Genomic DNA, 12,394 nt, shown 5'->3' with positions numbered 1-12,394 from the left:
GTGTTATCTTTCTTGGTCACTGTAACCTAAAGACTCATTAGATTGTTGAGGAGCCCACACAATTTTAGAAGTGATTCATCCATCATGGTTGTATTTATGTTTTTGTACATTCTGTACATCAACAATATGCCCTTTTGCCATTCTGTGCACTGTTTCTTTTTGGGGTACCCTATATATCCTGCTACTGGGAGTCAAAGTGAGGAAGAAAAGAGAAATATAAGCACTGGCTGTCTCTCCAAACACAAAATTAACATCTTGACGTTTTGAAAGTCTACTAACTTTTAACCACTCAAAGTTACAGACAGTAAAGTTGGATTTGAGTGTTCGCTTGCTGTGAACATTTTTTTGCAATTGCCTTCTGTTCTTGGAAATTCTTCACAAATAAAATTTCTGTCCAATGGAGCGCACTGAATAATAACCTTCGAGCTTAAAGTACTGCAGACGGGGCTTAATTTTACTGTATTTATGAACAGTTTTCAAAGTCTCCTCAGAAAATCCTTGAATGTATGAGAAGCTGTCATTTTGCAATAAATTTTTCATACGGCCACATTTCATCAAGGTAACAGGATATAACTTCCTAGGCTTCCAGGATAGTACTTGGACATGTAAAAGGTCATTGGAAAAAGATGGTATATCTATACATCTCCAAGAGATGCATATATAGAGCATTAATTCCACTTAGTGCAATTAATCAAAAGAATTAATATTGCATTTCACATTGAAAATGTTTGCAATTAGTGGTTTGTTACATGGCCAGAGGGCACTTCTCAGTAAGACTGAAAGGGATAAGTGTTGGAACAGTCAGTCTTATGCTGTACATAATGTCTACTTTCACTCAATGGTGTTAAATCTGAGGGATAATTTTTGGTGTATTCAGAATGTTTTTTTGGGGTAGGCAGGGTTGACAAGGTTAGCATTTCAACCGTCTTTTTTTGCACTGCTTGTCCGTTTTATATTTTGTTTTGTTTTTTTACCCTTATTTTATTTCCTTCCCATCTTCCCTTCCCGCTCCATGAGGTGGATGTAATAATGTATGACACCTTAGTGTTTGCTGCAGCTGGCAGAAGATCCAGTACTCGGGCTTTTTTAAGAAAAACAAAACTTGCTCAATTTTCGATTGTCAGCTGGGCAAGTTTTCTCTAGTAATTCAAAACCACAGCACAAACCTCACAAAGGGTAATGCAAGCCATCTTTAGTGGGGTTCAGTGTTGCACGTTCATCTGAAAAAAAAAAAGGTCACTGCTTGTCATTGTGGTACAGAAAAGCCTGTGTCTATTTTAGGCATTTACTGTAGATTTCTCCCGCGAAAAGAGTGAGATCCTGTCATCTCATGCTCCCCATCCGCAGGTCACTTCCTGCAGCAATAAGGACTAGCTTTGTCCCCGTGAGTACTGACCAGAGCATCTATTGCAGCCTGTAGTGTAAGAACCACGCTTTGCAGTTTTCTAGTACGATTTTTTACATGTACATGTTTGTGTAAATTGTAGCTTCTTTTTTTATTTCATATCTAGTATTGTGGTAGACACCTGTGCTGTACAAAGCAGTTGGTCTTCTACTCTGTTGTCTGTGTGTTAGGGTTAATTACTTTACAGCCCAGAGGGAGATGGTAGAATTCACTTCCCACTCTAGGCTGCTTAAAGGACAACTCCTTTATGATTCAATATCTGCATTTTCTTGCTGATACTTTCCCCTAGCAGGTGAACAATTGCTGCAAGTATCCTTTCATAGAAAATATATATTTTTTAAACAAATCTGGAGGTTTGTAGCAAATGTTGGGAAAACACTCCTTTATTACCTTTGTACCACTAGTTGTTTTCTTCTAGTAGCTTTTATTTTGGAGGGGCTCAGACGACTTCTCTAGTTTCTGTGATTTCTTAAAGCGCCTGTTCAGATATGCAGTTCCGCATGTGACAGGCTTTCCTGTAGGTTTAATTTCCATGGAAGTATTAGTCTGAGTACTGTGAATGAGTGGGTGCAAATGTATAAATTTCACCACCCTTGTGGATTTCATTAAGTATTCTAGAAGCAGTGGCCTAGAGCCTACATAATTTCTAAACACCAAAACCCTCTTTTATATTTGAATCCAACAAATATAGTTTTGTTTAAAGCAGAATGTGTTATTTCCTATGTGAGCTGAAACATTAGGTTTCTCATCTTATTTACCCTATGTTTGTTTAGCTTAGACTCTTAGGCAAGTACATGTGAATGTCAGTGCCTAAATTGTAGTTTATAGGAACTCTACTGCTACATTTTTTTCTGGAATGTCTGTGATATTATGCTTAACAACACATGGATTACACATTACAGTTATAAATATGCTTTTGTTTGTACTTTTTAAGCTGTATTTATGGCATAGTGCCATTATATACAGTAACTCTTCTTTTCATAAGTAATTTGTACTTTTCATAAGTAATGGGATAAGTACCCTTTTAGAAAGGGGTATTGTTAAGCACCCTTAAATGTATTAATACATTTTATATGCTCTTTTTTTGGCACGATGGTGTTGATAGCATTTTCATACTGTTCTATTAAACTTTGTGTAGCACAATTAAAATTCCTCTATACATACTATTGTAATAGTAATAAAGTTGTTTAACAAAAAGCTTGTTTAATGCCATACCCATCATCATAAAAACAGCTTAAAGAGCTAAACAAAACATATCTAAAACACTGTAGATTATTAACTTATTTTTGCCCTTATTTTGTTCACTGTTGAATTGTGCCATCTCAAAACCTAAATGTTACCATTTTATTTCAGGGTTTACAGCAATTACAGCAACCAATCCCATCTGGCTTATAAAGACTCGCTTACAGCTGGATGCAAGGTAATAATAACTGTTCGCATTATTGAGAGATTAGTCTAAATGGTCCTGCATATGGACTACTGACATAACCAAGGTGTATGCTGTACAAGAGAACTTCATGACTGAGTTAATACTAGGGGACTGAATTGCAATCTGCTGTTGAGACTCAGAAGCATGAGCAGTGGTGGGCACCGCTGTATTGAGTAACAGGTCATGGGGAAAGTAGGTCATGGGAGATCATATGTTCGTTGGGTAAACACAAAGCATAAAAACCAGTAAAACACCTTTCCTGAAGTGATTTATGAAATAAGAAAAAAGGTAGACTAACGGCCATCCAAGTTTTTGACTCAAATTTCTTCTTGTTTTGTTTTAATTAATTTGTAGCTTTCAGATATTAGGCTTCTAGGCCTAATAATTATAGTCTTTCAGAAGACAGGCTGCTAGGCAGTCACTGTATTTTTATTATGTTGTAGGGTTTAGTTTTATTTCTACTTTCTCAAATTGCTGGTGTTTAGAGGCGAGGCGTGGGAACTTCGTCCTGCACAGGTACACTGGGACAAACAAGGCATTATATTTGTGATAAAGTGATTGTGTTTGATGCAGGACCTAATTTTTACCCTTGTATTTGAAACCACTTTCGTTAAAACCCACCCCACCAGATGATTTGAAACTTGCTAGACTTCAGTAAAGGACTTTTCTTGAGACCCCGCTGCTGTACTTTTTCGGGGGCAGACTCTTGAACTGTTTGGCTAAATGACCCCAACCTTTATGATTTTATAGGTAAACCAAATCAGCCACCTGACCACTGTTTTCTTTATTGTGGATATGTGGCCTGTGCCACTATATTATTTATCTTTCTATGTAAACAAGTTTGGCCTGTTAACCCCAACATGGCTAGTATCAGAGGGAGCAAGATGAGATTAATACCAGGCTGAAAGGTAGATTTTTTTTTTCAGTTTTTCAGCATGGAATTAATCACACCTTTACAGGCCCTCATATTAATGCAACTCCACTTCACGCTTAGCATCTTACCAGCGAGCACACTGTTAACATGAGACTGTCTCCTTCTTGCATAAACAGTACCAAGATGTCAAACCTCAAGCTGCCTCCTTTTTTAACAAGCATTACATTGACTTAAAAAAAAAACCTTGCAGATTTCTTGATAAATGAACACTGCTTTTGATCTACACATCACGCATTGCTGAGATAATTTTCTCGCCCACAGCGTGTCACCAGCTTGGTGAAACGACCTCTTGCACAATTTGCTACCATTTAAGGACTATTTGGCCAGCTAACGTATATGGTGTCGTTCTAGAGACATTACATTTCATACTGAAATGGGTCTGCTACACTGCACTGCCCAACTGACCACTCCCTTTTGTTGAAGATTTCCAGTGACATTGGAAATACTGCATTGATTGACAGGTTATATTACAACCAGATCTGCTTCAGAACTTTACCTTGTAGTTTGCGGTGATAACTTTAAATGTCCACACCACTGGTCACGTGCCCCTTTTCCAAGTTTCCATAGGAACTGTTTGGCCATATAAATTTAAAGTAGGTAGGCAATCTTTTAGTAACAATTTAAGTCGCAAAATGCTAATTAGTGTTCCTGCTTCTAACAAGATGGCTTTGACCACTATTTTGTTCTGGTTGGTATACATCCTGCAGTAAAAGCTGCTTTCGTACAAAAGCTGTTTAGTAGCCAACTGTTTCCGAATGTGGTAGGTATCTTTCTAGTTTTCCTATAGTTACTTAAATTTCACTCACTAGTCCCAGATTTGCTAGGGAGCTTTTGGAACTGCCTGCAGCTATCAAATTTAGATTATTCGATACATAAACATGTTGCCTTGAGATATGCTGTTTTGTGTTCTGACTTTGTAATGTCTTTTCTCTTTGGTTGCAGAAACCGGGGTGAAAGAAGAATGAGTGCATTTGAATGTATCAGAAAAGTCTATCAGTCAGATGGGATCAGAGGTTTTTACAGGGGCATGTCCGCTTCCTATGCAGGAATCTCTGAGACCGTCATTCACTTTGTAATTTATGAAAGTATTAAACGTAAATTACTGCAATGTAAGACTGCTTCTAATATGGACGATGAGGATGAATCTGTGAAGGATGCATCTGATTTTGTTGGACTGATGTTGGCAGCAGCCACCTCAAAAACTTGTGCCACCTCCATAGCATATCCACATGGTAAGGACATACTTTGACTATAAATTACACTTCTATTTTATTTGTTTTTTCAGTAACAGACCTTTAACTTTTTTTGTAATTTCTCGCCTCAGTGCAGGAGAGACGCTGCTTAACTATTCTTAAGTACATCAAACGTTAAAGTTGTCAAACATTACATTTGCTTCACAGCTCAGAAACAGACGTTTTTGTTTTCAAGAATGTACATAGTGGCTTGTTAATGAAATTACGTTTTATTGAATTTTAAATTATCCAGATATCCTGGCAACAGGGAGGAAAATGAGGGAATTGTTGTTTAATGCTTTTGCTCTTTTGTTTTTTTGCAGAAGTAATACGTACCAGACTACGAGAGGAGGGAACCAAGTACAGATCTTTCTTCCAGACTTTATCGATGGTTATGAGAGAAGAAGGATATAGAGCGCTTTATCGTGGACTCACCACACATTTGGTCAGACAGATTCCAAACACAGCTATTATGATGTCAACCTATGAGCTCGTCGTTTACCTGCTGAATGGATAAGAACCAACAAGAGACCAAGAGAAAAGTTTGGAGACCAAAGGAAAAAGAGAGGACCAGGAATCGCCTAATCCTATTTGGTGTCAGGCAAGAATGGCAGGCTGGAAACTGGAAGTAAGGCTTATTAGCAGGAAGAGTTTTAAACCAGTCCTGTGAAACCATGTCTTTCTCTCTGCCAAGGAGCTACTTCAGTAAAGCTTGTATAAAGAGGAATGTTTGAAACAAAAGAATAAAATCACATTTCCTATTATCTTCATATAAATGTGTGTAGGTGGTGGTCCCCTCCCTCTTCTGAAAGAGTGTGATGAAACTTCAGTTGGATATGATGTGCTGCTGGGCAGTGGGTTTGATTCACAAATGATCATTTTTAATACACATTTTAAACCTAATATTTTGTGCATCTGGGCTTGGTGTTGGTTTAAAGTTACCCTGAACATCCTTACACACCTGCGATTTCTGGTAACAAATTTGTGTACAGTTTTAAGTGGGGAGATGAGAAATTTGAATTTAGCAGCACCTGTTCAGAAGTTGGGAGACACAAGTAGTGTTGGATGTTTAAATGTAAAAAACAAAACAAAACGGAGGTTGCTTGTGTATTTTTGGTAATTGATTTTGACACTGTGGAGCAAAGCTGATAATTCAGAAATTTTAACTCGATTGTCTGTACTATGTTTCGAAATAAACTTCGTTTCTTAGTACCATCAAAAGACATGGTAGGTTTTTACACTATGAATACTTGACTACGATATACCACATTTTAAATGCAGTCACACCAACTGTTTGTCACTGTTTTAATTTGTGTAACAAATTAAAGCAAAGCATCATATTTGCAATTTGGCTTATGCATATGATGGATAATGTGATTTTAAAGTGTTTGTTTCAAGCATTTCTTGTTAAGGCTGTATTATCCATTTTAGTAAGCAATATAGCTTGCACCTTGAGCTTTGAAAAGGTTTAGTACTTTCTGTGGCTTGCAAACTCAAGAAACTCACATTGAGTTTTTATCATTACATTTGACATCACTTTATGTTAACATTAATGTTCCACTCAGTAAAAGTGGTGATGACATAAATCTCTATTTTTAAGGTTAGAATACTGGATTCAGAACAAGCCTTAAATGATTTTGCTGCCAGTAAAATGGAGTATTTGTTTATGCTGTGTATGTTCTAGTGCATCAAGATTCCAATGCAGTGCATTTGTCATTGACAAACTGGTACTTGAAATCCATGTGATTAGTTTCTGAAGTGTTACTTTTTAAAATGTATATAAATGACTAAAAACATTAACTAAAGTGAATACTGTATACTGGATGCATAGGTAGGTTACAGTATAATGGAAAGGCCCTAAGTATATTAAGGTTTTATTTGATAATGTACATAACTGTAATTCTTTCAATTCACTAATAAGATTTTAAAATATTTTAAGATAAAAGTTCAAACTTTTACTCTTACCAAACCGAAAATCAGTTTCTGGCAGTACTTGAGATCATGGAGGTTTTCACATACCTTCCACTCTACATAGAACTGGGAAAATGGTAGGAAAGATGTTTTTTTGTCTTTTTTCCAATTTTCCATGATAATAATGAAGACTGAGCACTAATTTACTGCTCTCTAGCTTTGAACTAACAACAGTTGTCCATCTTGGTTACTTGAATGTAAGGTTTGATGAAGTTCAGCGGTGATGTTAATGCAAAGCAAGCCCATTAGCAAACTAAAAGTACTAAAAAATTCATACAATCCTGTTATTTAAGGTTATTTGTTTTTTGTTAAAAGAACTTAAACATTTATCCATCCAAGAATGACCATATTCATGTGAATGGTGAAATCAGTCTATAGATGCCAACACACTGGGAAGTACACACTGTATGAGTTGCGCAGCTAAAGTAGAGTTCTTCCCCCTTGGTAAATTGTGACCTTGCAATTTATGCAGTGGCTCCAGATTGGTTTCTTATGCACTTTTTGGCCTTTTTTGGCTTGATGATTTCTTTTGGGTTTTTTTTAAGTCATTTATTATCAAGGAAAGTGTTAAGCAGGGTGGAAATCCTGCTCAATAATTCCTTTGAAGATATTGTACAGTTCAGTGTACTGATTAGTCCAGGATATGTTAAAGTGTCATTTGCTTAGATTTGCTGATCCGTACATTTTACAGTAGCTTGCAGTTATTAAATCCTTAAGAAACATGCTGTTGTTTAATATCTAAGATGCGTTTAAAACTGTTGCAATATGACAGAATTTTGCATTTCTGTTTCTGCTGCTTTCCCCTCCCTTTCGTTTGTCACTTTTGATTTAATGACATGCTGGCTTTCGACACCTACTTGATCAGCTGGTTTGAGTTCTGGTTTCTTGACCACATGTTTGTGTCATACCTGTTTTCCTCCGATATTCAGCGTTCCTCTCCTTTCTGGATGTTATATTTCCATTCACATCTCCTTTTCATGGAAATAACCCTCCATGTTTAGCATAATTGTACATATAGGTTTCCAGTTTGCCTAGATGAGAGTTACAGTTCTGCATTGTCACTACAGTGTATCCACTTCAGAAACTCCCTGGATTATCCTGGTAGACCTAATTTTGCAGTTAGAGGTTGTAAAAACCAAAGGCAATTGGTGATCTCATCCATTTTTGAATGTATGTTCTCCTTAAAGGATTGTTGAGCTCGGTATTGTGAAGCTGTATTAAGATTCAGGTTTCTTGAGTGGCTTAACCTCTTGCCCAGCTGTCCAGTTGTGCGCTCTAATCCAAGGGTCATGGGTTCGAGCCTGGGCCATGTCACCAGTCGACTGTGACCGCGGTGCACGATGGCTACCAAGACCATGGTGGGATCAGTAAGGCGGGAAGTGCTTCTCGAAGTCAGTCCTGAAAGTCTAGAACGGGGCTGCATAACCTATTAAAAGGCAAGTGTCTCAGACATGGGTGGACTGAAGAAATCTGCCACCACTGCATCATTTCCCCCATGTGAGGCTGTGGGGTTTGTAATCTTGAGCGGTGATGAAAGAATCCTAATTGGCAAACCCAATCTAAAAACTAGTTCTACTCTATTGTTTAGAAATAGTATTAAAGATCCTGTACTGTTTGTTTGCTTTATCACGTTTCACAGTGGTTGTGCATCCTCCTCTCATTAGTTAGATTTCCTTTTTTTTTTACCAAGCAAGCAATGTTAAAACTTGACGCCCCGACTGGAGGTCTTTGAGCTGCTCGAGTCCGAGGCCTCTCTAGTGATGCGACTTGGAGCACAGCATTGAACTCCCACATGCAATAATGCCAACAGCACAGGATCTTAATCTAAAGACATGTTCTTGGAAGTTTAGTGCTGCGGTACTGACTGACCCTTTAATAATGTAGGAGGAAGTTATTTTCAAGAAGCCAAAACAATATTGAAAACACAGTAATGTTCTGTGTGGATTGATGTCTGCCATGGTTTGCAACATCTTTCTTGAGATATTGGGACTTTTTCCTTTCTTTGGCTCTTCCGCTTTCATTTTCGAATGATGAAAGCACTTCTGAATTACTGCTGCTCTGTTCAGGACCCTATGGCTTTAAACAAGGCATTGAGTGAAATCGTCTCTGGTGTGCTTTTTTGGAATTTCCACCTTTTTCTGAAATGTCTGAAATTTTCTCGGTGACTTTGGGAAGGATTTGAAATAAGCAATGAGGACATGACCATGTTAAAAAAATCTGTATAATCTAGGAAAGGCCTATACAAATGTTTTAATGTCGCATTTCTTAGTTACAGCAGAACGGACTCATTCAGCCAGAAATTATGGTCTATACTTTCTTTTGGCATCTGTGGTCTCTCTGATGTTTTTAGCATTCTATTTCTGTTCTGTAAAAGTGAAATATACTCCAGAATTATAGAGGCAAATGCAAATATGATTTCAGACAGATTGTGCTCAATTTTGTGCAGGCTTTTCTTTTTCTTACAGTTTTGGGAGGCTTCCATGAATTGTATTAAGTAGTGATTGCATTTGTAACTCTGCCATTCTATAGCTATTAGTTTACTCAATGGTGATAAGTTGTACAGTTGTAGAATACAGCAGTAGGATAATTTAATGCAAGTGGGTCTTTTTACATCGTTTTAGCCCTAAATCCAGGACTGTGACTACTAATTTTCTGAAATAGGTAACCAATGCTGAAAGTATGTACAGTAGATAATGGGAACTAAGCATTTCTTGTGCAGTATTGTCAAAACAATAGTGGGTAGTATGACTGAAACAAACAATTCTATCTGTAGTTTCTTCAGGCTCAATATTTAAATCTTTTGCAGGCCTCAATTTGGTCAATCTCATTGACCTGTGAAGGACAATTTATATGACCTATAACTGATGTTTTGCTGCTAAACATGCTAAAGTACTACACTTTATGAGCACACATGGGTGCAGATGTAAGTCACAGGATGCACTAAATTCCTTTGTTTAATGAGGGAGGTACTTGACCTATAAAGCAGGCTGTGAAAAGGCCTTATAACATATGTGACAGTCCTGGATCTCGCTGTGTGTTTTACCATTGTTAAACTGGGTACTAGTCTGCTTTCTGTACTATTTGTACTCTATAATAATGTCTGGTTGGAAAAAGCCTCTTGTATCCAGAAGGTGGTGCTACACTGCTTGTTGGATAACACTACTAGAAATTCCCTAGTCAGCCTGTGATGCATATGTGTAATTCTACCCTTAACAGTGTTTTTATTTTTGTTTTGTTTTTGAGCCTGAAAAAAGAGGTGGCTAATTGGCCAGTTCAGTGCCCCACTATGCATTATCATACCTCCTTTTGTACAAAAAATAAAAAATAATGCAAACCAATTGATTGCAGTGTATTTTTTTTGCTTTGGTTCTTTTGTTTTCTTCAAATGTTTAAGTGATCTAAACTGCTAGCCTGAAAGTAAAGGATTCACTGCTACAAAAGTTAAGTTAAAAGAAAGTGTGGAAAATGTGTATAATACTCATGAACATTGGTCTTTTAAATTAGTTATTCAGTAATATCTACACAGTTGAAACAGCACAACCATTACTTAATAGAGTAAGTAGTAGTATTTACATGTTTTACAAGTTTAACTTCAAGCCAAAATCTGCTATACGTCAGACTTCATTGTGGGTGTAGTTATTAGAATTGCTCTTGAAACAGGATCTCTAACCATATATTAAGTCTATTGGCTTATAAGGGTGAATTTTATCCTGCCTATCATACATTCTCAAACATTCACTGAGGGTTTTTAGTAACACCACATGTTACATTGTTCCCATTAAATAGTTCAGACCTCTGTAACGTCACAAGATATGTAAAGTGTTGGAAGCAGAGATGTTAGTTTCCTGTAGGCAGCTGATCATTTCTAATCCATGTTCTCAGTTATGCCCACTTGATGGCAGTATGGAGCACGTCACAATTTTAACACGGAGCACAGCAGAAGTTGGGATAAGCTACACGCTCTACGTTTCTATTCCACCCTCGTGTTGAAATTGACGTTCTGTTTAATTATGAACCGTTATGTATTCTGCTGACAAATATAGCCTTTCTATAACCCAGGAAAAGAGCTGGAAACTGGCAGACGTTATATGTTCTGACTGCAGGTGCTCCATTTTTTTTAGGTAATTTGTAGCTGATTTATTCCCTCCAAGATCACTTCTTTCACGGCAGATGAAATGAGCAGCTGGTGATGAGAAGGCAGCTGATTTTCAATTTCTTTCTTTCTTATGAGAAAGCTGACGTGTAAGTGTATTTCCTTGGCTTCTCTGCTTGAAGTTTATGACTATTGGAATGATTTTGACTCCAAAGGGCTTAGGTAGCATGTCATCATTTGCCTTTGACAGACTCGCTTATTTTTGTTTAGAACAAGGGTTTTTATTTTTTACTCAAATTTGAAGAGCTGAGTTAAGGCCTTGTGGATAGAAAAGGGTATGTTTATTGTGGAGCCTCGGACATCGCAATTGTTCTGAACCCCTTTGAAACTACCTTAAGAAATACCATAGATGTACTGAAAATAAACATCTTATGCCACCCCCTTCTTACAGACTCTTCTTTCTCTTTACACAGCTCCAGTGAGCAGGAGCCTGTCCCAGCAGGGACAAAGAAGCACTACACCCTGGACAGGATTCACAGACAAACATCCACCCTTCCATCCATTTTATCACCACTTTACCCAGTACAGGGTCCTGGGGGAGCCAGAGCCTATCCCTGCAAGCAATGGGCTCAAAGAAGGATACACCCTGGATGGGACCCCAGTCTTATCACAGGGCACACCAGGGTCAATTTTCCCAATTAACCTACCAATGTCTTTGGACTGTGGAAGGAAACCCATGTGTCCACAGGGAGAACATACAAACTCCACAGACATATTGGGGCAACTGAGAAATGTCAGCACCTCTTTGGGAGGAAGCCCGTATGGACATGGGGGGACCATACAAACTCCACACACAAAGTGGAACCCAGGACCCTTGAGGTGTGAGGCAGTAGCACTATGCTGCCCTAGTTGTGTTGTGTTGTTGGAAGGTATTTTCATATTTGACATCTTTAGGTAAGGACACGTTCTATATGAAATGCATTTGAGGCTGTCTTCTCAGTGCTTAGTCTAGTCCAGCCTTCAGAATGTTTTGTTTTTTCAGCTCAATCCTGGCTACAGACAACACAGTTTGTAGGATTAAGGGTCATATGCAGACAGCAAGTCCTCCTTTTTCCTAGGAACTTAGCCAATCCTGGGTAAGACTGATGTGCATAATAACTGACCTGAATTGCCCTTCAATCAGACACAGAAGTAGGGAATTTTACTCAATGTTTTATTTGACCTGGATGTAAGGGAGAAGTGGATTCATGTGTCCTTCTTCAGTGCAAAGTCCCCACATCCACCTTCAATTGATTAGAGGCTAAAATACATTAAGTGTGATATGCAGTGT

At 37.8% G+C, this 12,394-nt stretch overlaps 1 protein-coding gene across 1 annotated transcript in view; it reads left to right on the top strand.

Annotated features, from left to right (window-relative positions):
• slc25a36a (solute carrier family 25 member 36a) overlaps positions 1-10,309 on the top strand; it is a 29,165-nt gene extending 18,856 nt beyond the window's left edge. The window contains exons 5-7 of the mRNA XM_088913272.1: positions 2,759-2,825; positions 4,711-5,000; positions 5,324-10,309. Of these exons, the coding sequence (XP_088769398.1) occupies positions 2,759-2,825; positions 4,711-5,000; positions 5,324-5,517 (551 nt within the window). The 3' untranslated portion in view covers positions 5,518-10,309. The remainder of the gene's footprint in view (positions 1-2,758; positions 2,826-4,710; positions 5,001-5,323) is intronic.
• The last annotated feature ends 2,085 nt before the right edge of the window (positions 10,310-12,394 follow it).

The sequence above is a fragment of the Atractosteus spatula genome, chromosome 4 (genome assembly GCF_055471065.1).
Source record: "Atractosteus spatula isolate fAtrSpa1 chromosome 4, fAtrSpa1.hap1, whole genome shotgun sequence".
Classification (NCBI taxonomy): domain Eukaryota; kingdom Metazoa; phylum Chordata; class Actinopteri; order Semionotiformes; family Lepisosteidae; genus Atractosteus; species Atractosteus spatula.
The sequence above is the reverse complement of the archived record's forward strand: the minus strand, read 5'-3'. Positions and strand labels throughout refer to the sequence as shown.